The sequence below is a fragment of the Agelaius phoeniceus genome, chromosome 2 (assembly GCF_051311805.1).
Source record: "Agelaius phoeniceus isolate bAgePho1 chromosome 2, bAgePho1.hap1, whole genome shotgun sequence".
Taxonomy (NCBI): Eukaryota; Metazoa; Chordata; class Aves; order Passeriformes; family Icteridae; genus Agelaius; species Agelaius phoeniceus.
In genome coordinates, this window is record NC_135266.1 from 31,048,081 (window position 1) to 31,071,856 (window position 23,776).

The window sequence follows — 23,776 nt, forward strand, 5'->3', positions numbered from 1 at the left end:
ATGGGGTTGACACAGTTCAGTACCTTACTAACAGCTTCCATCACAGGCAAGAGCACATTGTCAGTGACACCAAACTGGGAGAGGAAGAAGCGATTCATGTGTTGAAGGGCAGGGCTGTCATCAAACCAACAGCCTGGGGTATGAGCTGACCAGCGGTGCCTACTTCTGCAAAGGAAGTACACCTGGGACACAATAACTCTGTGCAACAGGATGGGCTGGACTAGACAGCAGATCTGCAGAAAAGAGCTGAAGGTCCTGGTGCACAGGCTGAACATGGATCAGCCAGTGTTTCTGTGAAATTAACATGTGTTCTAGAGACCTAGAAAGGACAGATTAATAATGCTTGGGAACTTTATAATCCATGTGAACTGAATGATTCATGAATTTGTGGAGGCAAGATGTGTGATCATGAGAGGTTTGCTTGCCCTGGAGAAGGCAAGTGGATATGAAGTGTAAAGGCTGCATGCATTTTTGTTATTTAATGGCTTCTGGTAACGTTTTAGCTGAAGGTCTGCTCTGGTGATTTCTTTCTCCATACTGAGAGTAGAAACATTTGCAGCTTTTTTCTTTTTGCTTTCTGAAGTGCCCTGTAAGCAAGACAGGTAAATAAGCAGTGGCATCCTGTTTGTGGATATGAAATATATCCTGTTAGATAAAACACAGCGATTGCTTCAGAGTGAGAAGAATATATTTTAAGCAGGAAAGAATGAAGGAATTGCCTTTTTTCCATTACAGGAGAGTATAAATGCAGTGGGTGGAAAGCAGTGACTTTTTTTGTTACTGTGGCTGGATATGAGGTTATAGTATTTAACATGTCCTGGTACTTCTTTTAACGAAGTTCCTTGCGACTGTTTTTGTTTTCCAGCTCCTTGCAAGTGTTCATTGATAGCACAGCGGGCAGAGCTCTGTACGCTGATGAAGAACTACCAGCAAGCTCTTCACGACGCGGACATCCTGTGCCGGAGCAAACCCCACTGGCCTGCGGTACGGTGCTTGCCCTTTGTAAAGACCAAAATGAAAACTGCTTCTTCTCGGAGTTCTCTCTGTGCTGGGCGTGGTGTTGAAAGAGCATCGTGGCATTAACAGGGCCAAAAACATCTTAAGTTCTTCAAAGAATAAGTCTGGAAGCTCCTCAGAATCTCCCCGGCTGGTGGGATTTTGGTGGTGGGCAGCTGGTGGTGTGGTTTTGGTCATGGTGCCTATTATCTGTAACAGCTTGTGCTGCAGCTTGGCAGGAGAATCAGTCTATAAGATTCCATCAGCCCAGGATGGCCCTGCAGGTCCCTCTGGGATGGATGTGTCCCCAGGAAATGGGTGACTATGACAGCCTGCTGGCCAGTGTGTGTTTCTGAGAAGCCACCTGCACTGTATTTCAGGATTATTTTCTTTCCCTCTTCAATCCTAAGATTTCATATCTGTGCTGTCTATCTGTGTCATGGTGTTTCATAGAGGGGTTGGGATTTTTTTCATAACCAAAGCATGTGCTACAAAGAGCAGTGGGCAGCTTGAAGCAAGTATCAGAAATGATGTTAGGAGGGAGAAATGGAAGAAGCACGTGGTGCCCCTCACTACTACTGGTTGCTTGAGGCTGGACTGAGTGTCCAACAGTTCACCCCACCTAGGATTACACCTGCAGTCAGTCTCTCTCCTGTCAGCAGCAAAACTGCAGCACAGGTTTGAGCAGTGGGGAGAGCATAGCGTGGGGAATTGGGGAAGGATTTTAGGCAGAACTTGTCTTCTGTGGAGACTAAGGAGCCTCCTGCCTGAGCAGGCAGGACTATGCATCTAGTGCTCCATTCCCAGTCAGGGCTAATACAGAGCAGGCAGAGAGGTGCTGTCTGAAACACCAAGTCTCTGGCAAGTTAGGTAATTTTCTCTGAAGGCTATCTGTGCTTTCATGTTGCAAGGCAGTTCATAATCTTCCCTTGCATCCAGTTTGCTTCTCTGTCTTGGATAATTTCTCATCAAGTCAGGAATCCCATCATGGTTGATGCTGGCTGGGTTTCTGTGCAGAGGGAGAAAAATTAATAATGTACATTCAGATATTTTCTTGAAGTGTCTTCTGTTAGCCTGAATCCATGGAAATGTGATGTGTGTCAGTCGTAGGCGGATAAAGGTTTCATTAATCACATCTCTGAAGAATGTAATTGAAAATGAAATTTGTCATCATGGCGTAACCAGCAGTGTCTCAGACGTACTTCACTTGTGCTTTCATGTTTGTGAGGACATCAGCATAAGCTGTGCTGACCCAGAATCCATGTTCTCCAGGAGTTCTGGGCATCTGCTTTGTTTTGTGTATTGCAGCATCTCATCCAGTAGCAGAGATTAGCTCAAACATGAGCTGTGTAGTTAAAAAAACCAAACCTAACATAAAATTAAACTCAATTCTGGGAGTAGCTCCTAGGATGCAAGTGTTCACCTACCAGTATCTTTTGGCTTATTGGTAACAGATGTAGTGGCTTGCTGAGTTACTGGTGAAACTCCTTGATATGCAGTAGTCATTGGAGCTATAGATAAGTTGGTTCTTTTTCAGTTGCTATGAAAACCAAGACTCTGTAGGGCAGGGAGAGTTTTCCAGTTGTGTTTTTATTTAGAGGCAGACAGAACTGCCCTCCTGTCTGCTACTCATGGTCCTGCTTGCATCTCCCTTTCAGTCTGATGCTTGTCAGGGGTATATGAAAATAGGAAAGGGAAAGGTGGCAGTGGTAGTCTCTGAAGTATAGGGGCCTCTGGTCCCTGGGCCTAACTTCTGGTGTTGGATCTTTAGGTACTTTGTCTGTGGACAGCCCACCTCAATCCTCCCTTGCAGATCAAATAAGGCCATTGCTCTTACAGCCTTGAAGGACAAGTCCAAACAAGCTTGTAGGCTCCCCAGTGCAGTGCAGTAATGCTGGCAGTGATGGCAGGTGTGTAAAAGGTTATATGGAGGCTGTGCAGGCATCCAGGCAAGAAGGTCAGGGTCAGGCCTCACAGTATCTTTTCTTACTGCATTGAGGAAAAGAAAAATGTACCTCTCCTGGAGAGAATTGATGTGTACAGGTCACCAAATGATAATTGGTAAATTCTTGTGCAGGTCACCAAATGATAATTGTGTTAATTAACCTGGCCTATGCAGTGCTTGCTGCTTGCTTTTGGCATAAGCTTCCTTCTTCCAATTCCAGTGGGATGGTAAAGATCTTAACAGGTCTCAGCTTGGACAGCAGTATTGAAAGAATGAGGGAGTTACCTGCTGAGGAAGATTGTGTGATACTGGATCTTTCAACATTATTATGAAGCAAGAAAAGTGGATCTGCTCATCTAGCCAGTCTCTTAGATGCATGAAGCTGTGCTTTCAGTACAGCCCAGAGATGTTCACATGGGTCAGGGGTGGACTTGTAGAGCACACTTCTGTCTAATAAGCAAGGGGGAAATGTTTAAATGCACACTTAGTTTCTTTTCATTGTAAAGGAAGTAATTTCTGAAGTCAAATTAGAACTGTAGTTTGATACTTGCAGGTAAGTTCAGAGTTGAAGCATTCCACTCTTGGTACTAGTAACAAGTACAGTATGATTTGTTCCCAAGCTGGCTACCGTAGCTGTTGGCCATGGATGTGTTACTCCAGAACACATGGGAGAGGTAGGGTGGGCTAAAATGCTTCAGGTTAAGCATTGATACATTGCCCTAAACTCATGATGGTTTTGGGACAAAGTAGACAGGTGAAAAGTTCTCTCTGTCCTAGTAAAACATTCAGGAGAAGTGACTCTCATGAAGTCTCTCAGTTGACACTGCCAGTCTGCCCTGTGCCACTGCCTTTTCTGTGCAGATGTCTTACTTTTTAAGCTTGTCCTGGTATGTGAAACTGTTCTCTGGTGTATCCAAGCACAGTGGGATGTGTAGTAGACTTTACCCCTGGGGGGAAAAACACCCCTCCTTATTCCCAGCTCTTCTCTTGGGAAATGAGCAATGCCTTTGGCAAGGGATGATGCAGCAGAGGGTTCCTGGGGAATCTTTTTTCACCAGAAGGTACTGAATTTCTTTCAGTCACGCATGTCAAAGAGGTTGTTACCTGAAAAGCATCTTGTTCTTCACCTGCAGAATGACTTGGACTTTCAGGTTTGTTTTCAGGTGTATTGCTGCCACTTCAGAAATGATCTCTAGATTTGTACGTTTCCTTTGTGTGAACAGGGCCATTATGTGAAAGCAAAAGCTCTTTCTGGATTGGAAAGGACTGAGGAAGCATTGAAGGAATTTCTTTATTGTGTTGCCTTAAATCCTGAATGGAGCTCAATGAAGAAAGAAGCCCAAAAGGTATAAAAAGTATTTACTAACTATTTGGCCATTGTGCTGCTTTTAATCCCACAACCAAGTAAAATTCATGGTATTTCAGGTGATAGTAAACACCCAAAGGATAGTTTGATTCAGGAGGTTATCCAATAAACCTTTTTAGCATCATGCTTTGTGAGGCACCTCTTGGTTTTGGTTGATGCCTCAGCTGGAGGGATTATATATTTGTGAATTCCACTGCGTAGGCTTGAGGCTGCTAATTTTAGGACCCACCAAAAAATGACTTTTATGTGGGAAGTGGCAGAGGATTGAGGAGAGGAAGCTGCGTGCTGCCCTGTGCTGGAAAAATCCTGCAGTCTTTGTAGCATTTTGTTCCTTATGGGAAGTCAGACACATTAAGTGCTAACAGCCCATCATCAGGTTCTCTGTAACCATCCACACAGGCAGCTTTTTATAAAAATGAGATGAGGATTTGGCAAGATGCTTGGTGTGGACTGGTGAGAAGAGGAGCAGGCTTTAAGCTGGGGGTTAAATCTGCTTGAGGATGGAGGAGATGGATGAAGAACACAAGGAATGTTTAAACACATCTTTGTTAACTGGCTTTGATGGGAAAGCATGATCTGAAGAGTTCTGGAGGCAGGGTCAAAATGGAAATGGGTAGGATCAGGAGAAGGATGCAACAAACTGCTGCCTTTGTTGCTGTTGGGGAGCAGGATCCTTTGGTAAGGGAGATGGGCACCAGAAGAGCACCTTGGAATGTGACTGTGGTTGTGGTGGGCGCTGCCATCCAGGTTTCCCATGGGCATTGGGGAGTGCAGGATGTCTTGGATGTTGCAAGCTTCTTGGCATCTAGAAACAGTGAAGTTTGTGGCTCTATGTTCACATAAACATAAACATCTATGTTGTAATTATTACCTTTTCTTTTTTTTTCTCTCTAATTGACTAGATAATGTGTGAGATGTTTTTCCCAGCCTTTGAAAATGTGCATGATAGTCTAACAGCACCTTTCTCTAGTCGAACATCCCATACAAGATTGAAACCTGCATTTCTGAGTAGCATAAACACACAGTCAGCTGTGGAAGATAACTCTGTTGCTGGGTCCTCAAAGGTAAAGCAAAAAGTGTTCAACATAAAAATACCAAAAATAGTATATGGATCTTTCTGATTTGTGTGCCATTGTCTTTGTCTGCACCTGAGTAGGCACTTACTTTAATGATAAGCCTGTTCTCTCCATTGCTGTTGGATCTCTTATTGGGATGTACTTCCTCAAAAAAATAAGAGTGAACCTTTTTCTTCAGAAAACAATGTGATGCCTTCATGTGGGGGTCAGTTGTGTTAGTGGTTTTTTTTACTGAAGATTTTAGTATGACAGGAACATAATTCCCAGAGACAGGAGCTGTAGGGAGAGATATGGCCTTACTTCATGCAATTGGGAAGTGACCTCTGATACAGACCTTTCTCCATTGCTAGGCTCCTTGTGGGAACATTGATCTATTGCTGATAAAACTAATAGATAAAAGCAAACCAAAATTGTCTCATGCTGTATATAACTTCTTATTTTTCTAGGATACTATGTTCAGGTTAACAAAAACCCCGTCCCAAGAGTCTGATGTATTCAGAAGCACTGATTCTTCTGTTACCCATCATGTTCTGGATCTCTACTTTGATGACAACAAGAAGTCTTTGGGAGCTATTCTCTCCAGTTTACCTGGGGTTGGCTTAAAAAGAAAGCTGTCCAGTGATATGAGGGATTTGCAGAGTTTGGATGTCCCCAATAAGATTCTTAAAAAAGGTTTGTGTTATGGCTTAGAAAAGTGATTTCTCTTGCACATACTGAAAAACTGTAAACTTTTTACTCCTCCCTTTTTATAGGGGTCAATAAAACATTCCCTACAGGAATTGGGGTAATATTTTGTTCTCTGGTGTATCTATTTCTGCTCTAACAACCTATTTAACTTATTCCAGAGCAGTTTAAGTTCACTGACTGAAAATTGTATTTTTCTTTCTCAAATGGGCTATTTCCAGTGTAATGTGTGTGTAATCCACTTTCACTTAGTCTTCATGTTGGTGGTGCCATTTCCATTTTCTAGGTCTCAGATATAGCTGAACTTCATTGTCTTTCTATATGATTGAAAGATGAAGTAAGCCCAGAAACTAATCTTTAACTGGCATTAGAAGTGGTCACATGCAACTTTATATGAAATATTCCAAGCAAACAAAGAAGCCTTTTTAAGGGTACTAAGCCCCCACTCCCCAGTTTTCTGTTACTTGATAGCTGTGCTTACAATTTGCTTCTTGCTTGTTATGCTTCTCAAGCTTCTAACAAAGACCTACAGAGTGGCTTTAAATGCTGGAGGCAATACTTTACTGAGCAGTGTAATAATTGGTTAACATAGACTTTGAAAATGTTGCTGTGCTGGTGTGAATTTTTTCCCCTAAAGAAAAAAAAAAACAACCCACACCTCCAGGAGTTTGACTTGTTCCTTGCAAGTCTTCTAGTACAGCTGTCTGTCTTTGACCTCTACAAAAGATACATATATATGGCCACTTTCTGATCATGTTGCTATGGGGGGAAAAAAACCCCTGTACTTGCCTGTGAACTGCAGACTCAGTAAATAGATTGTGAAATCTGACCCACCTGTATCTTCACAGGGAAGGCCAGAGATCGTGTTTTACCCATAAGCACTAATTTCTGGTGTGTTCTAGGTCCCAGTGCCATGTTACTATTTGCAGAATTAACTCAGCCAGGTCCTTGCAATTACTAAATGCTAACATGTGAGATGTAGGTTAAAGATAGCACTGTTTTTCTTTGTAGGCCACACACCACCTATCCTGTCTGTGCTCGAGATAAACCAGATGCTGAGCATAAGTTACTCTTTAACAAAGCATCCTAGTATTTTAACTTAACAGAAAAAACAGGGCTTTTAAATGATGAAGAATTTGGTTAATAAAAAACATGTGGAGGCAGCAGTCACAGCTCTTTTGCAACTCATCACAAAGATGCAAATTGTAAAAGAAGTTCCAGGATTTGCTTGTGTAAATGTCAACAGAAGCTGGAGCTGATAGCTTTTGAGCCTAAATAATGCTGCTGTGAAGTCTGAAGTGCATACCCTTAAAGTGAGTTTAACCCAGAGATATAAACCACCCCCAAAAATCAATCTGGGTAGAATTTTAAGTGAAGTGTTTTGCCTCTCTGTTTGCAGATTGTTGAGCTAGTAAAAGCTGTGTTAGCTCATGCAGCTCCAGTAGTCCTTTAAACTTTTAAGCTGTCTGAAATTTGGGATTTCTAGAACAGCCTAGTCTAGAAAAATGTAAGCCTTTTTATATTTGTAAGAAAAATTACCCCTGCTGAGAAATCTATAATAAGCAGTGATGAAATATTTTGACTGTGTGTAAACAAATTAAATTCTGGACCTAATGTACTTAAAAACATCTGGCCTGGCTGATGTGAGGGTGGTGGTGGGAAAGCAATAGCAGAATATTTTAAAAACTAGCCTAGAAAAACCCACAGAACAATCATTTTTGGAGAAGCAAATAATGGGTATTCAGCTCTAAAGTGTATTCTCTGGCCACAGACGTCATCCTCTGCTCTCCAAAAGATCTCCTGCCAAAAAATCTAAAACTTAGATGGGAGGTATGTTTGTTAGAAACAAAACTTCAGAAAAGAAAAGACAAAAATCAGGTTTTTTATGGAAGAGTTAACAGTGCAAAGAGCATTGGAAAATGCAGTAATGCTTATGACTTTACTAAGATAATCTTCTTGACTACTTAGATGGAGATGTTTTACCTGAAAACACCACTGACACTTCAAGTGAAATACCGACGACTCTGGTGGATGCATCGGACTTTGAGTGTTCCCTCTGTATGAGGTATGACTGTGTTGACCTGGCATTAACATAACAAAGCCTCTCTAGCTTCTGAAAAAAGTTACCATGGTGTAAGAAGAGAAACCTGCCAGAGAATGTCAAAGTCATTATTCTGTTCCTTTTTGCTGAACCTTACATCTGGTGAATCTTTACAGATGTGTTTTTTTTCCATTATGTATGCAGTTCTCGATTGTTTACCACTTGTAAAAAGGAAAACCTTTTTTGTATCATTGGGTAATGCCTGTCACCTGTGCTTTATACAAAAGCAGAAAAGAAAGAAAGAGTTAGGACTCTTTCCTCTCCACACATTGGGAATTGTTTTTGTTGGCAGCTTAGCTTTTCTGTTTGATGTTTTCATGTTAAGGTTGTTCTTCGAACCTGTTACCACACCCTGTGGACACACCTTTTGCCTCAAATGCCTTGAGCGTTGCCTTGACCATAATCCACTCTGCCCACTCTGCAAGGAAAAGCTGTCAGAAGTAAGTATGTCCTTGCCCCAATTAAACTGCACAAACTTGTGTTCTTCTGAAAACATCTATGTGGAGATTTTCTATGCTCTACTTGTGAGTTGCATCCAAAGCAGTGTGGCCAGCAGGGTGGGGGATGGGGTCTGTCCTTCTACTCCTCTCTGGTGAGACCCACCTGGAATGTTGCACCCAGCTCTGGGTCCCCAGCACAGGGGGGCAGCAAGTCCAGAGAAGGGCCATGAATGTGGTCTGGGGCTGGAGCACCTCTCCTGTGAAGAAAGGCTGAGAGTTGTGGTTGTTCAGCCTGGTGAGGAGAAGGCTCTGGGAAGACCAGCTCTTGGCCTTACAGTACCTCAAGGGGGTTTATAAAAAGATAGGGACAGGCATTTTAGTAGAGGGCCAATGCTTTTAAAGTGAAAGAGAGTTGATTTAAAGAGATTAGATGTAAGTAAGAAATTTTTTGCCAGGAGGATGATGAAACACTGGAAGAGGTTGCCCAGGGAGTTGGCAGATTGTCCATTGCTGGAAACATTACAGGTCATGTTGGATGGGGGACTCTGAGCAATGGATGGGGGGCTCTGAGCAATCTGATCCGTTTGAAAGTGTCCCTGCTCACTGAAGGGGTTGGATTAGATGACATTTAAAGAACCTTTCCAACCCAAACTTCTATGACTCCTTGAAAACAGAACAAGACAGTACCGACAACATCAAGCTGTGCACAGACCTCATTTACTCAAGGGTATATTTGGCATTCATTGGAATACAGGTGGTTTAGCTGGTTCTTAAAAAAATGGAGGCTTCTGGTATCACATCAGGCTCATGCCTGGGGAACCCCTCCATAGCCATGTTCTTACCAAATTTCCAGTTTGTGTGGAAACTGTGGTACATGAGGAATGGTTGCCCCTTGGTCAACACTTATTAGCAGCAGACATAAGGTATCCCATACACAGTGCTTCTTGCCAGTAAGCTGACAGCTGTAGATGAAAAAGATGCATGTATCTTTGCAAAAGTGAGGATGGACTGCCTTTTCTTCCTGCCAGTACAACTTTTCCAAAAAAAGGGATGGGGTTAAAAGGACAGTGGGGTGAACCACATAGGCTGAAGTGGAAGCTTTGGTGCCTGGAAGCTTAAAAGGGTAAGGAATCTGTCCTAACTAATGTGCACTTGGGCCTCAGGGAAGAATGGGCTTGGGAGGAAGAGATGTTACTTGTTTTCATGTTACCAGACTTAAGAGTTGACTGTTCCTTGTAGTTTCTGGCAAGCAGAACTTACAAGAAGACCGTCCTTACAGAAGAGCTGATAGTCCGTTACTTGCCAGAGGAATTATCTGAAAGGAAGAAAGTTTATGATGAAGAAATGAAGGAATTGTCAAAGTAGGCTCTCTTTATACTACCGACAGCTGTTACAAAAATGTATTCTTCAGTCTAAATTACTGAAGAAGATTAATTTGCTTATGAAAATGCACCAAAGGAATGAATTTGTAAATGAACCTGCCAGATGTTTTGTATTTTTGATGTGTATAATGCAGATAAACAAGTAACAATGTGCTTGGATGGTGGAGAGGCAAAACAATATTCTTAAAATAAAGATAATTGCTCTTTCCTATGAAACAACATACAGCTTTAGAAGTCACAGTGGGGGTTTTCTGGCAGTAGAATTCAAATTATCAATGGGTTATACTTCAGGTCAGGAAAAGTTCAAGGATCCAGTTTTGTCAGTGACTTGCGGATGTTGTGCTATAACTCAGCTAAAAAGTAAAACAAAACATGCAGTTAATCCTGAAAAAAATTAAGTGGATTAATGGCTTTGAAATCAAAGGGGTTTACTGAGTTTGGGGATTCTCTGCCATCTTGCTTTGAACATGACTGGGTCTTAAGTACTTTATTACTGTGAAAAGTTGTCACCAAAATCTTGCCATGTGTATAAGATGTATCACTGTGCATGTTTTTGGGAAATTGGCTATTTCTTGACTTTTTTCCTTTATGGAAGTAGGTTAGAGGGATTGTTTACTTAATGTATTAAGGAAAAGAGTCCTGAAATATTGTTTGTCTTGTGAAAATGGCAAACCTCAAAGAGATAGGCATTTAGAAAGATTGAGTCTAAGGAAGCCATTTATCTTCTATTAAGGATATATGCTGAATATAGCAGCACCCAGAAAAGTGATTTTTTTTTTAACAATTTTCTTACAGTTTGAATAAGGATGTGCCCATCTTCGTATGTACCATGGCCTTTCCTACCATCCCTTGTCCACTCCATGTCTTTGAACCTCGCTATCGCCTAATGATAAGAAGATGCATGGAAACTGGTACCAAGCAGTTTGGCATGTGCTTAGCTGATGAATTAAAAGGGTAAGGAGATGAGCTGAGAATGTCCTGTTGTTGCAGAGGCTGCTGTGAGCTAATGGAATACTGCAGCACAGTATACTTGTCTCCCCAAACCACTGTGGTTCCTTCCAGTTCTGTATGAACCAATACTAAAGTTGCTTACTTCTTAGTTTTGAACTTTAAACATTCCTTTTTACACAAAGAAGTACTTTTATTACTCTCCTGTTGGTTAATAGCAAGAATGCAACTCATCCTGTTACTACAGGCTCCAAAAATAGCATTTAATTGGCTGCGTGTTTGGAAAGCTTGCTGGCCTGTTTGTTCCAGTGAAAACTGACTGTCTGGGTAAGGTTCCCCCTCTGTCTACTCAGTTTAAAAAAAGGCAAAACAAAAATAAGACAAAACATTCAGACCTCCCATAGCTTTCTTGAAAGAGTGGTATCATTTTAATGAGACAACGTATACACTTGGCTGAGAAGTCTGTTTTGCTGCTGGATGTTGAATTTGAATGTTTGTCTTTACTGCTGTGTTGCAATGTCTAAACTATCTGCAGTGAGTGGGTTACATTGTCTTTCTATATGATCATACCTTTCATTCATTTTTGTGAATTCTGACACTGATGTGTTCCAGCTCCCTATGCAGAGACTGACTAGATTAAAGCTCCCTTACAAAACAAAACTATCCTCTGATTCTACTAAAGCCTTCAAGTTTAAATGTTTACAGATAATGGGGTTTTGAGACCATGCTCATGGGAGAAGCATGAGGTGATCTTGAGAGGTTTGCCTTATGAGATGCAATAGTTGCTGACTTCAGAAGCTACATTGGTAGGCTGTAGAATGGATCATGAACATGGGAATTTTTAAGAACACAGTAGACAGGCATCCTCAGGAACAGCATTTTTGTATGTGATCATCACTGGAGCTGAGAAGGGGTCAATCATTACTGAGGCGTGGCAGCCTTTCCTTGTCCACTCCATGCTTCTTGGGGGGAGGGAAATTTTATTTTTCTCCCAGACTGGACAGTAAGGTAGCTGTAAGAGTACAGGAGATGCTGCAGCTTCCAGTTAGCCGTGGCTGTGCTGCAGTGCCATTTGGCATGCTCTCAGTACTGCACTCAGTGGAGTTCAGACTCCAGCAGCAGCTGATGTTCCACAGGCCCTTTCAGGTCTATTACCAATTTTCTGGAAGCGAATACTTGGGAGAGTGAGGACAGAATTACCCTAGGACTTCGGTGATAACTCTCCTTACATCCCTGCAGGCTTGTGGAAGAGCCAAATTTATTTGGAATCAGGTATAATAATACAGAGAGCCATGGCATTACAATCCCCAAAACACAATAATTGGTTTGTTAAATAGCATCATGAAGGGTATTTTAAAATGAACAGTATGGTTAGATTTCTAAGTCATGTCTGTTTTGAGTTACTGAAATAATTAAACTTTTTGAGCTCGATGACTTAAATAAACCACTGAAGTGCAGGAAACCTTAATCTGCAGACACCTGCCAGGCTGTTCCAGCTTCTTACACAAGTAAAGAAGTTCTTCTGTTTATTCAAAATTGCGAAATCAACTTGGGAATACAAGAAGCAGGGAAACTTGTTTTGCCTCATCTGCTGAGACATGGCTACATACCTCCCTTTAAAAACACAGTGACAGAGCATGTTTAGTTCATTACCTTCCTCTGGTTTACGTCTCCATTTTAACTTATAATTGGTAAAAGAATATAAGCTCTTAATGTTGTCAGCACATTTTATGCCTGTCTCCAGGTGCTTTCTTGTCTCTCTGATTCAGGTCCCTGTCTACCCAAAAGTAACTCCTCTAAGGACAAAAAAGACAAAATCATCACTTCTGTATTAATTTCAAGATCCAGTATGAATGTCACTAAAATCGTTAATTAAAAACAATAGTTATGTAGCTGTTTAAATAGTGTATAGTGTAATATTGCTGTAACAAACTAACAGACTTGCTTTTATTAATCAGTTCTGTTGGTAGAGCACCAGGACTTAGCTGTGTGCAGCTCTGCTCCTCCTGCTCTTCCTGATTTTTTCCTGTACACTGGCTGGGAGAGAACAGTTGTTCCCCACCCCTCCCAAACCCATGATTTCTGGTAGACCAGAAACAGGAGTCATTTCTTCATCACTCCATTGTAAGAAATGACCAAGCCCTAGTAAAACAAGCATTTCCATGATGAAGAATTTATCAGACCCTGTGGTTTGGTATCTTGAGATTGAGACTAGATACAGTGCTTTCTCCTGCTTAACAGTAGGCTGAGTTGTAGATGTGCAAATGTATTGTGAAGAGTCATTGTGCAATCAGCCTCTCTAGTGAAATCACTGCGCCACTAAGGTAGAGTTAGGTAAGCTTGATAAAGTAAAAGTTAATTTCGTGCCTGTTTCCAGGGTGTGATTAAAACACACTACTACTTTAAATATAGTGGATGGAAAAGTGTTTTTTGAAGAGGGTATTTTGAGTTTGATTTGACTTTTTTTTTAAAGGAAACAAATGCAAGAAAAGACTTGTTATATGGAAAACATTTTTCTTCTAAAGCCTGTAGTCTTCTGCTTACACCTTGGAGTAGGGGGATAGCCCTCACAGCCATGCATTTGTTCCTCACTTTCTGTACTTTCCTCACGGTATCTTTACCCATCTTGTTTTCTTTGCAAACCAGATGAATTTGCCACCAGCAGCTGGCAATTCCCAGCATGAAACATGCTTCATTTAGTTTCCTGTCCCTTTCCAGCCCTCTCACCCCATAAACCTGCCCTGAAAATGCTGCTGCCCAGGTCCTCTGAGGGATGGCAGAAAGGGTGGGGGTTGTGTGGCTTATGTGAATAAGCAGAAATGTATTGTCACCAAAGCAGAGTCCTCTTTCAACTAAGAAATGGTGAATTAGGCCCAGTATTTGTCCTGATGTCTATAAACACTTGTTGATGACTTCCACTTTTATGCCCTTCTGTCATTTCAGATTTGCAGATCATGGCTGTATATTAGAGATCAGGGACGTAAAGTTTTTTCCTGATGGACGCTCAGTTGTTGATACAGTTGGTGTCCGTCGTTTTAGGGTCTTAAGCCATGGCCAGCGAGATGGATATAACACAGCAAACATCGAGTATCTTGAAGATAAAAAGGTGATCTATGGTGCAAAGTTATTCATACCCATGTATTGCTGGATTCACTTAAATAGCCTTTCCTTGTTGCATTTCAAGCTAGCTGTGCATTATTTTAAGCCAATATCATTACAAATTCACTAAAGCTCTGTTTTAAAAACCGTGGAACAAACTTTGTATCTTCTTTCCCTTTCTTCCTTTTTTCCCTTATAATTATCTCTGCTTAAAGTGTTACACTCTTTTCATGGATCTCAAAGTAGCTTCTAGGATGCTGAGGTCATGGTGTGTAGGTGAGGTCAGAGTAACATTTTAAAACTGGTACAGAATTTAAAGCCTTCTAAAAGCACATGCTCCAGTCGGTAGAGAACTGAGTGTTCTCTTGCACTGAATAGACAGTTGGCACACTTCATATGTCCTCCAAGTTCTCATTTACAGAACAGGTCCTCAGATAAATGTGGGAATCTGCTCTTAAAATGAGTTCTTAGGGACACGTAGTTAACCATGCCCTGTACAAGCATCCATTAGAGCTGACTGAGAACAGAAATGCAGAGAGGAAAGTAGATTTTAAAAACAAGTCCTCTTAGCAAAGCTGCATCAAGGCAGGTGTTTGTGATGGGTGTTGACCAAAAGTTGAATTTTTGGCCATGCTTTTTGGATCATCTTTGGGCTGTGTCTATAAAACCTTGGTAGCTGTTAACATGGAGCTTAGCAGTAATTTCCTGCTGATTGATGAAGTCAGTTCTGTCATACAGCTCTAGAGTACTCTCACAGTTGAAGTGAAAGTCTGTAAAGCCTTAGCAGTGCTTTTCTAACCTGAGTAGGGTGATGCAGTTGTTTGCCAGGACAGGAAAGGTTGAGCTCATGGAGGTGCCTCTGCCTGTGAAAGGCTGGAATAGGCAATCTGTTCAGAGTGAGGGTTGTGCTCTGTTTAAATCCCTAGTGAAGAGTAGTGGAACTCAGGTATACAGGCATTGTTTACAGATGGTGCCAGAGATCCACCTCTTCATAATTAGAGTGAGATTCACCTTGTCTCACAGTGGACACTGGTGTCTGTTCAATGCCCTACATCCACATGTCTGATGGTCAAAAATCTCAGTCCAAAGCTACCTGTTTTATATGCTCTTAGATACTTATCTTAAGATGAGATTAATTGTTCTCTAGAACTGCTTCTCCTTGATTGTGAAGGGCATCTAGAGCAGGTGGATCAGATGTGTACCTGAGTGGGTAGCATAGGTGAAATCACCTATGTGATGTGCACATGTTAAAGGGGAAAAAAAAAAAACCCCAAAAAATCCAGAATCAAAACCCCCAAAAAACCCCACAAATCACCAATTTGTAGTGGTTTTTGCTTATGCTTTTTTTTTTTTCCCTAATAGCTAATAGTAGGCCTGTGCAACTAAAACACTCTGCTTCAATAAGGGTGTTTCTTCATGATTGTTTCTGGTATTGGGAAAGCATCGCTTTCCCTGCTTCCTGCCTGCTCAGGTGTCTACCCTCCTCCTTCTCCTTGGCTGTCCTACCATGGCCTTACCACTTCTATAAAATAGTGCTGGTCTCTTAAGTGCTGTAGCCCCCCCGTCTCTGTGCTCGGTGGCAGTAGTGTTTGTTTTGTTTTGCCAGATGATGTACCACTGTCCAGAGGTCATTCTGTGACAGGGACTTGAGGTTGTGGGTTTGAGATTATAAATATGTCCCAGGATTAGAGAGCATATTCTTCTATTATGCCAGCATTTAGGAATGGATACTAGTGAGGCAGTTACTGCTCCAAGAAATATCACTTCAGGACACCTAGGGGAGGGTAAAAAGACTCCAGCATCACAGGTTTGAAATCTGAGACTTAGGCACAGTTGGTTTACATAAGGACATTTGAACAGCTGTAGTCACTGCATTATTTTGCTTCGTTTGCTTCTGGGGAAGCATGTGGACTCCACGGTATCAAACCTGTTTTGTTCCATCTCCCTTCTTTTAACAATAAGGTTGAAGGACCAGAATATGAAGAACTTGTCCGCCTTCATGATTCAGTCTATGATCAAGCTGTTGCCTGGTTCACTTCACTTAAAGACAATATGAAAGTGCAAATTCTCAATCATTTTGGATCTATGCCAGGAAAAGAACCAGAGCCACAGGTAATAAAACCTGCCTACTTATGCAGCCTTACTGTAGACAGAATTTTAACACTAGACTCTTTTCTGACAGGTTGTTGCTGTGGTTTATACATTCTAGACTCTTATTTACTCAATTTTGGTCTGTTGGCATGAAGCGTGGTAAACAATATACCTGTGTAATTTGGTAGCTGAAGAGATAAATCTTAATGGTGTATACAGATAAAGAGAACACCTGCAATGAAGTGTTCTCTTGTTGCTTGTTTTGTGGTGACTTTCTTAGCAAATAGAAGGTGAGAAGGAGGGTGATGTTCTTTGTGGGGCTGGGCTGGTGAATACATAACTGCATGTTTTTCCATCCTTTTGCAGAGCAACCCCAGTGGTCCTGCCTGGTACTGGTGGCTCTTGGCAGTGTTGCCTCTGGAAAACAGAGCTCAGCTGGCTATACTGGCTATGACCTCCCTGAAGGATCGTCTCATCGCCATCCGGCGCGTATTGATATTTGTGACTCGCAAAAGACCCAGATAACATGGACTTGTGTTGTGAGTGGGCACCAAAAACACCTCATGACAGGTTGTTCTGGGGGAGGGCAAAAGGGGAGGGGTTGTTTTTTGTATTTTTTAAAGATTCCTTCAAGAAGGAACAGCCCTTTCTGACTGCGTCCTGCATCCATCGATTGCATCGGTTTGTTACCTGGGTATTCACCAAACCTTGCACACTCTCCTGTTGTCCTGGTGAAAATGGAGCCTCTGCAGAGCTGTGCTACATTTAGAATGTAGCTGATGGATGTGGATAATTGCTTCAAAGTACTTTGATAGAATTGATGTTTCTAGCCAAGAGAGTTAAGTACTAGAGTAGTGCCATTGGCCTGCATGTGATCTGAATTTTCACTCAGTAGGAAGAGGAAACTGGACAGTGGATTGAAGAGGTGTTTCCTAGACTTTCTTGAAGGTAGTGAACAGAAGAGGAGTTATGCTGCCCAGCAGAAGTATGCACAAGGACTATAACCAACAGTACTCTCTGTTAGTGAATTGAAAGGCAGTCTGTCATACACCCACATCTCCCACTCTCTCTCTCTCTCTTCAGCAAATAACAGTTTGAGGGGAAAAAACAGGTTAAGCCGTTTGTAGTCAAGGCATCTGAGGATGTTTATCTGAAAGAATAATAGCTACTGAATAAGCACACTATTTGGTAGCCTTAGGTAATCCCTCCTTTGTGATTTACATGTTGTAGCAGAATAAGTATATACAAAATGTTTGGAAATACATACTTAGGTTTCTTTGAAGAGAAAACCCAAAGTAATCCTAGCCAGTCTTACTGCTAAATTCAAACCTAGCCACTCACTAAAGTATAATAAACACTGCTGTGAAATAATGATTTCACCCCAAGTACGAGGGAGGCATGCTGCAGTTTACTCTGAACACCTGCTCTGCCAGTGGAACCAGCGATGATGAAAAGTGGGGAGCTTTCCATCTCTCTCCTTCCTGCAGTGTCATGCTGACCTCCTGTTACATTGGGGTGGTCTCTACTGAACGTGTTTCAAACCGAAAGTATTGTAGTTTAGTACCAGTTGCTGTATGTGATGGAAATCAGCCCACAGTGACACCATGAAAGGAGTCACAAACCGAACCTATAAAGGCACGTCTCAATGCAAGCTTCAGTCAGGTGTTAAACTTCATTTGTCTCTTTGATTATTTTTTTATGTATTGTTTTGTTAATATCTAACTTTGATAGCTGTTAAATTGATCGCTTGTCAGTCAAATGATCAACATATGCTCAACTGCCAATGAAATAACTCAGTGTTACCAATTCAATTGGCATAGTTTCATATAACTAGAACTGATACTACCAACGGGGAAAAAAAGTTGACTTGAATCTCCATGTGCTGCAAGCATAGCAAGACCAATGTAAAGACTTGTTCATGTGCAGAAGTCTGGTAAGAAGAAATGGCTGCTTACCTAAATGGTCAAAGTGCCTGGTTTCTATTTTAGTTCTTTTGTCCTTATTTGTCAATGAAGAGGTATTTAAACTTTTTTTTTTCCACTTTGTACATGAATTCTGGAAGAAAACTGCATTAAAATGCAGTGATTGGGATATATTACCTGCTCTCTTTGGGTATTGTAGTTATAACCTCTGTGGTCTGGGAAACAAAAATTCCGTTTTTTTCCTTTCAGCAAATGGCTACCACAAATGGTTTCTGTAACATACCCTGAATGTACTGTAACTGCCTCTACCTTGAACACGCCTTTTCTATTTAAGTGGTTTGTAAGTGTATTCTCTGAATTGTGAAGTGCATAATGTACAACCAATGATGTCATAACCTCTACAGTAGCCTTCTGCAAGTTCTGCTACCACCACCAAAATACTCAAAATTCAAGTTGAATGCATTTCCTCCAGGATTTGAAGATGATGAAGAGGAATTCACTGAAGTATAAGGAATTGTTGTATTTGTGGGGAGGAAATGTCAGAAGTCAGTAGGTCTTCAGCCGACTGTCAGCTGAGCTACTGAAGGGTGATTTCACAAACTAATTCTTGGACCAGAAGATGGACTGTATTTGATCTCGCAATCCTTTCTGTTTAGCTTCCTGTTCTTCCCATTCCTTTCCATGCTGTGTATTTCTTCAAGACTCATTAATCTTGCTTGTTTGTGTGTCTGGCCTAGTTTTGAGTGTTACTAGTTTAGCTGGAAGAGGATGCTGATGGTATTTGTATATTGCTGGTCCCTGATCTTATATGTGCTTAATTTTACAGATAGGAGTGCATTTAAGAAAAAAAAAAAATCAAGGTGCTAGTTAGTGTCTTCTTGGCTTTGCCTCAGTAAATGTTAATGTTAATATTCTTCTCTGCAAAAGTGATTTTTTCAAGATATCTACTTTTGAGGTACTTCTGACAGAAAACCCTATGAAATGAGAGGTTGTTTACTGCTGTTCTGTAATGTGTAAAGACATTCTACATGGGAAATGACATTACTGTGTTCATGAAGGCCTGCATAGTTAATAGAGTGATTGTTATTGAAAAGAAAGCTGAACTGTAGAGGGATTTTTTTTTAGTCAAGGTTTAAAGCAGTTTGTGAATATTTCAGTGGCTGATGTTTTGGATAAAGGATAACAACAAAGGAATTGTCTGTGTATGGATGCAAATAATAATATTAGCAGCCCAAAGCTGACATTTCTTCCAAAACATTGAATGCTGATCAAATAGCAAAGCTTTAATAAATAGATAAAATCACCACTGCCCTGTGGTACTTGCTTTTTAAGGGGAAGTACCAGTTTCATTTTTACCAAATCACCTCTGCCATATAATATCTGCAGCATCCAGTAGTACCTCATGGGAAAAGCTGTCTCGTTGCTCTCTAGAGGAAATGTCCACGTTACAGCCAGTCTGTGCTTAGGTGTAACTTGTTGCCAAGGTACATGTGGAAGCATTGGAGCTGAGCTCCTGGAAGAGATAGACAGGATTTGTTGCCTTTCTAGCTCATTACACTTTTCTTGCTTGCTGTCCAAGCAAGGATGCTGGGATATATGATGAGTCTTTTCACTGTGGTGAATGTGGCCCTTCTTTATACATCGTAAAGAGGCCAAAAAGAAAAAAAAAAATCCCTCTACCTCTACACCTGTTGTTCACCTGTAAAATTTCAAGCTACAAAATTATATATATATATATTTTAACCTTTTTTGTCTTTCAGAAGCATACTAATTGTTTGCCACTGAGGCCTTTTATCTACTGTATTTTAATATGTTCATTTGATAGTCATCGAGATCTCTTTGTACTTCTAACCTGTAGAACTTGTCATGTTTCTTACTGCTCCTTTTTCCTTCTTCTCCAGTCCACTTTTAAATTGATAAATAGAAAGCTGTACACTCTATTCCTGTTACATTTTACACTAGTGGAACTGGTATTTTGGTAGCGCCTTAATTTTGCAGTTGTGAAATGATTGTATCAACTCTTATCTGGGGCTTCTGACCAGATGTAAATGAGTATGTTTAATGTAGATAAACTTGAAACCATTTTTTACTGTTTTAAAGCTAGAAATGAAATGGAGTGTGTACATATGTATAAATATAAATTATTAATCTGCACCTTTTTGTATCTAGTAAATACAGGAGAAGTTCATGTTCTAACCACATTTGGCACTTCTTGTTGCATAAACAAAGCCAAAACTTTTTTTAAAAATTGCAGTGTTCATTTCATGTGTATTTGCAATATTCATGGGAAATGTGTTTAATTTATGTGATATTTGGAATAAACCAGGTTGAATTTATGTGAGTGTAAGTTCCTGGGGAAAGCTTTATCACTATGAGGACCGAGAGCTAGAGCCGAGGTGAACACGGTCTGAACGAAACAAGCCACTGATGTGCTGCTGTCAGAAGAGGGGTGGTAGTTTGGTTTTCCTGACAGGAGCCCAAGGGCTGACAGTTGGTCTGATGAGGCTTTAGGAAGCAGATGGCATCCCAGAAGCAGTGGTGGTTAGATGTTGGGGTTCATGAGTTGCATGGCAATTGTTTTAGCCCCTGTGCAAGGAAGTGGGGAGGCTGCAGAGGCTGTGGCACAGTGGGGTTTGCTGGGCACACAGGGCAGACTGTGGCACTGGGTGGGAATATGCGGGGTGGATTTGAAGGAGGGTTGGAGGGTCTCAAAATAAGGGAAAGATTAAAGGACTTGAGCCCTCAGCAAGGGCTGAGATGGAGGAGGTAAACCTTCAGCTTTCTCAGAAGTGGGTTGTGACAAAGATGGGGTATGATTGTGAAGTGGGCTCTTCCTTTTGTAGTTTATTGGATTATTTTGTAGCCCTAAGCATGACCTGACTGGCCCGGTAAACTAAACTCTAAAAAAATACATGGTTACAGTGAAGAACAACAAATGCTTTATTATCTTAAGCCCAGTGAAATAAAGTACCTTCAGGGTGCTGTGAGGGAGGCAGTGTTCCAGAACAAGGCAACTGCACATGGCTAGCACCAGTGTATCAGGGGGTGGGACACTGTCAGGAGCAAAACTTTGAAGACCCTCATGGGTTCCTTCCAACTCAGGATAGTCTCTTCTGAAACAGAGTTATGTGGAGACAAAAGCCAAGTCAGATTGTGGAGAGCACATCATGTTCCTCAGTCACATCTTCCTGCCAGCTAAGCTGTGGAGCTAAACTGCTGTGAAGGCATTTTTGTAAATACTATAGCGTGGTTTTTTTTTTCCTTTTGGTGTTGGATTGACTCACCCTTGTATGAATGTCTGAGCATACAAACATCAGTTACAGGACTGCTCTTTTAGGTTGCAAGTGTATGTGGGAGTGTCTGTAAATGCTGCTTGAGTTTCTTCAATACCCTGGACAACAGCTTTTTGAAACAACATTTCTTTCACTGAAGAAAGGAGGTTTCCAAGGTTTCCTTTTTATTAGCCAGATCCTCGTGCTCCTTGAGACTTGAGAAGAATAGAGGTAAAGTAACTGCATGAAGTTGTAAATAGCTTTTTTTCCCCTTATTCTGCATGTCCTTTGCTAGTAGATAGATACCAAGCCTTGGAAAGGCAGCATCTCAGACTATGCCTACTTCCCTGAGCAATGCTGTTCTTAGAGTGTTGTCTGTTGTCTTGCATCACTAATCAAACCAGGAACCAAAAATAATGCTGCTTAATTCTGTCCAACAGCACTTGCTTGAAGCTGTTACCTATTGAATAATAGAATAAGAAAAATCAGGAGAAAATCTGATACTTTCAGGTGCAAAAAAGAATAAAAAGAAAGTAAATCTGTGCCAGCACTTTGCTCAGTTCCTCTAACGACTGTGCCTACTACACTTGCAGCTAAAAGACAAACATGTTTTCCATTGCATTTATGTTGCATGGTAGGAACAAGTTGTTTCTAAATTGAGATGAATATCACTTGCTGACAACTTTTATAGCTCTGTTCTGCCATATGTGGGGTTCTGCCTTGTCTGCTAAATTTGGGACTTCATGCATCCATGGAAGAAATGTCTTCACTTGTAAATGTTGCTTACGTTTTTTCTCATAAACATCTGCTGCTCTTTTTGTGCAACAGCCATATCGGAGCCTTGCTCCTGGGAGGACCTGGATTTTGAACACAGAAGCTTTTGTTGGGGTCAGGCTAGTTAACCTTACCACAAAGTTACAGAAACAGCTCTGGTCCCCTTTTCTCTGCGCCAGAGGCAGAGCTGGAAGTTTTAAAGTTATAGGCCTGTGTCCTTGCAAACCTGAGGATGGCATGTTGAGAATGGTATACAGCAAGTGACCAAGAGCATAATCTGTCTTTACCATAGCAAAAGCCAAAGGGAGGCACCTCTCTGTAGCCCCCTCAGCCCATCAACCTGTTCACAACATCTTAAAATCCTCCTACTCTCAGTTCAGCTCACAAAGCCCTCAGGAGACCCACTACCCATCATCCTCAATCTTGCCTGTGATTCCCTGCCCCTTCTCATCACAACATCCTCTTCCCTTGCTGACCCACTGGCTTTCTTTTCAAGGGAGAAAAGAGAGAAAAGGTAAATAAACCAAAAGCCTGGGAAGGGTTTGCTGACTGGTGGCTTCAGTTGCAAGTTCTTTGGCCAAAGCTATAGTAAGAGAGCAGGTTCAGGCTGCAGGGCTTCTTAAATCAGAGTAGATCTAAGGAGAAGGAGGGAGGAAATGTAGTGTCCATCATCATAAGTGGAGAGATATCCAACTTCAGTCTCAGCCCTGCCCTGGAGCGAGTACCTCATGTTTTCTGCTAGTGGCTGGGGTACCTCACAGTGCTGGCTGGTTGCCCTTGTTGGCTAAGAGAATGCAGACTTGCTGGGGCTAAGTTGTCATGGTATCAGAAAACACCTAACTGCTCTGTGCCAGCTTTATTTTCTTTTATCTGAAATTATTTGGCTTGGGCAGAAGGAGGAAGATCATCAGATGCATGAATGGAAGTTTACCTAGCAAGGGCCCAGCACCAATGTGATTTCCCTGTCTGTTCAGGGAAGATCTATCACCATGAGGCTGCATGGAGATCTGAAACTGCCACCAAATGTCTTTCATCAGTTCCAGGTAAACCATCAGTGATGGTGTGTGTTACAGAGAACAGCTCTTATATCGAGAGGGGTACCAAAACTGTCAAGGTAAATTTGCTTTCTGCCACTTAGGTACATGTCACCAGAGCCTAAGCTGCATCAGGGGCATTGCTGAAGGGTGACTTCATTCCTGATACATTCATGCATCTGCTGGGAGCTCTGCCCATACTTAGAGAAACACTGTGGAAAGGACACTGTTGTCTACAGGCACATCAAGAGGTGCTTCTTCATGTGGAGCACTCTCAGATCAACTTTTTAAGTAAATCTGCGAAGCCTTATGTTGTAGACCCAAAGTTCATTTGCCAATGGAAACCAAGATTCAAATAGAGATATTCAAAGAAAACAGAAGTTACTTACCCAGAACCAGAAATCACCTGGTTCTTTCTTTCCCCCACTCTACTGGAAGTGAAGGGCAGGAGGGCACGTGAGGGAACATCCAAACCTCAGGCACTGAGCCTGTGGTGAGACCACAGTAAATTCCAGAGGAAGAGTGAACACTGAAATACCCAGCCTGGTTTGCTTAAGGTGCAGTGTTCCCAAACCTTATGTGTACTTGTGGGAAATCCGTTTGGAAGATAGGAAGTTACTTTGGAGTAAGTTTTTATTCTCCCTTG

The 23,776-nt window shown here is 41.5% G+C and overlaps 1 protein-coding gene across 2 annotated transcripts in view; it reads left to right on the plus strand.

The window, feature by feature from the left end:
• LONRF2 (LON peptidase N-terminal domain and ring finger 2) overlaps window positions 1–20,386 on the plus strand; it is a 34,107-nt gene extending 13,721 nt beyond the window's left edge. Inside the window, exons 2-12 of one of the 2 annotated variants that reach the window (XM_054627698.2) lie at window positions 866–984; window positions 4,165–4,287; window positions 5,210–5,371; window positions 5,830–6,055; window positions 8,036–8,132; window positions 8,494–8,608; window positions 9,848–9,969; window positions 10,786–10,944; window positions 13,882–14,044; window positions 16,000–16,149; window positions 16,495–20,386. In XM_054627698.2, the coding sequence (XP_054483673.1) occupies window positions 866–984; window positions 4,165–4,287; window positions 5,210–5,371; window positions 5,830–6,055; window positions 8,036–8,132; window positions 8,494–8,608; window positions 9,848–9,969; window positions 10,786–10,944; window positions 13,882–14,044; window positions 16,000–16,149; window positions 16,495–16,653 (1,595 nt within the window). In that variant the 3' untranslated portion in view covers window positions 16,654–20,386. The remainder of the gene's footprint in view (window positions 1–865; window positions 985–4,164; window positions 4,288–5,209; window positions 5,372–5,829; window positions 6,056–8,035; window positions 8,133–8,493; window positions 8,609–9,847; window positions 9,970–10,785; window positions 10,945–13,881; window positions 14,045–15,999; window positions 16,150–16,494) is intronic. The other variant, XR_013180870.1, reaches the window with a different exon arrangement.
• Window positions 20,387–23,776: the final 3,390 nt, after the last annotated feature.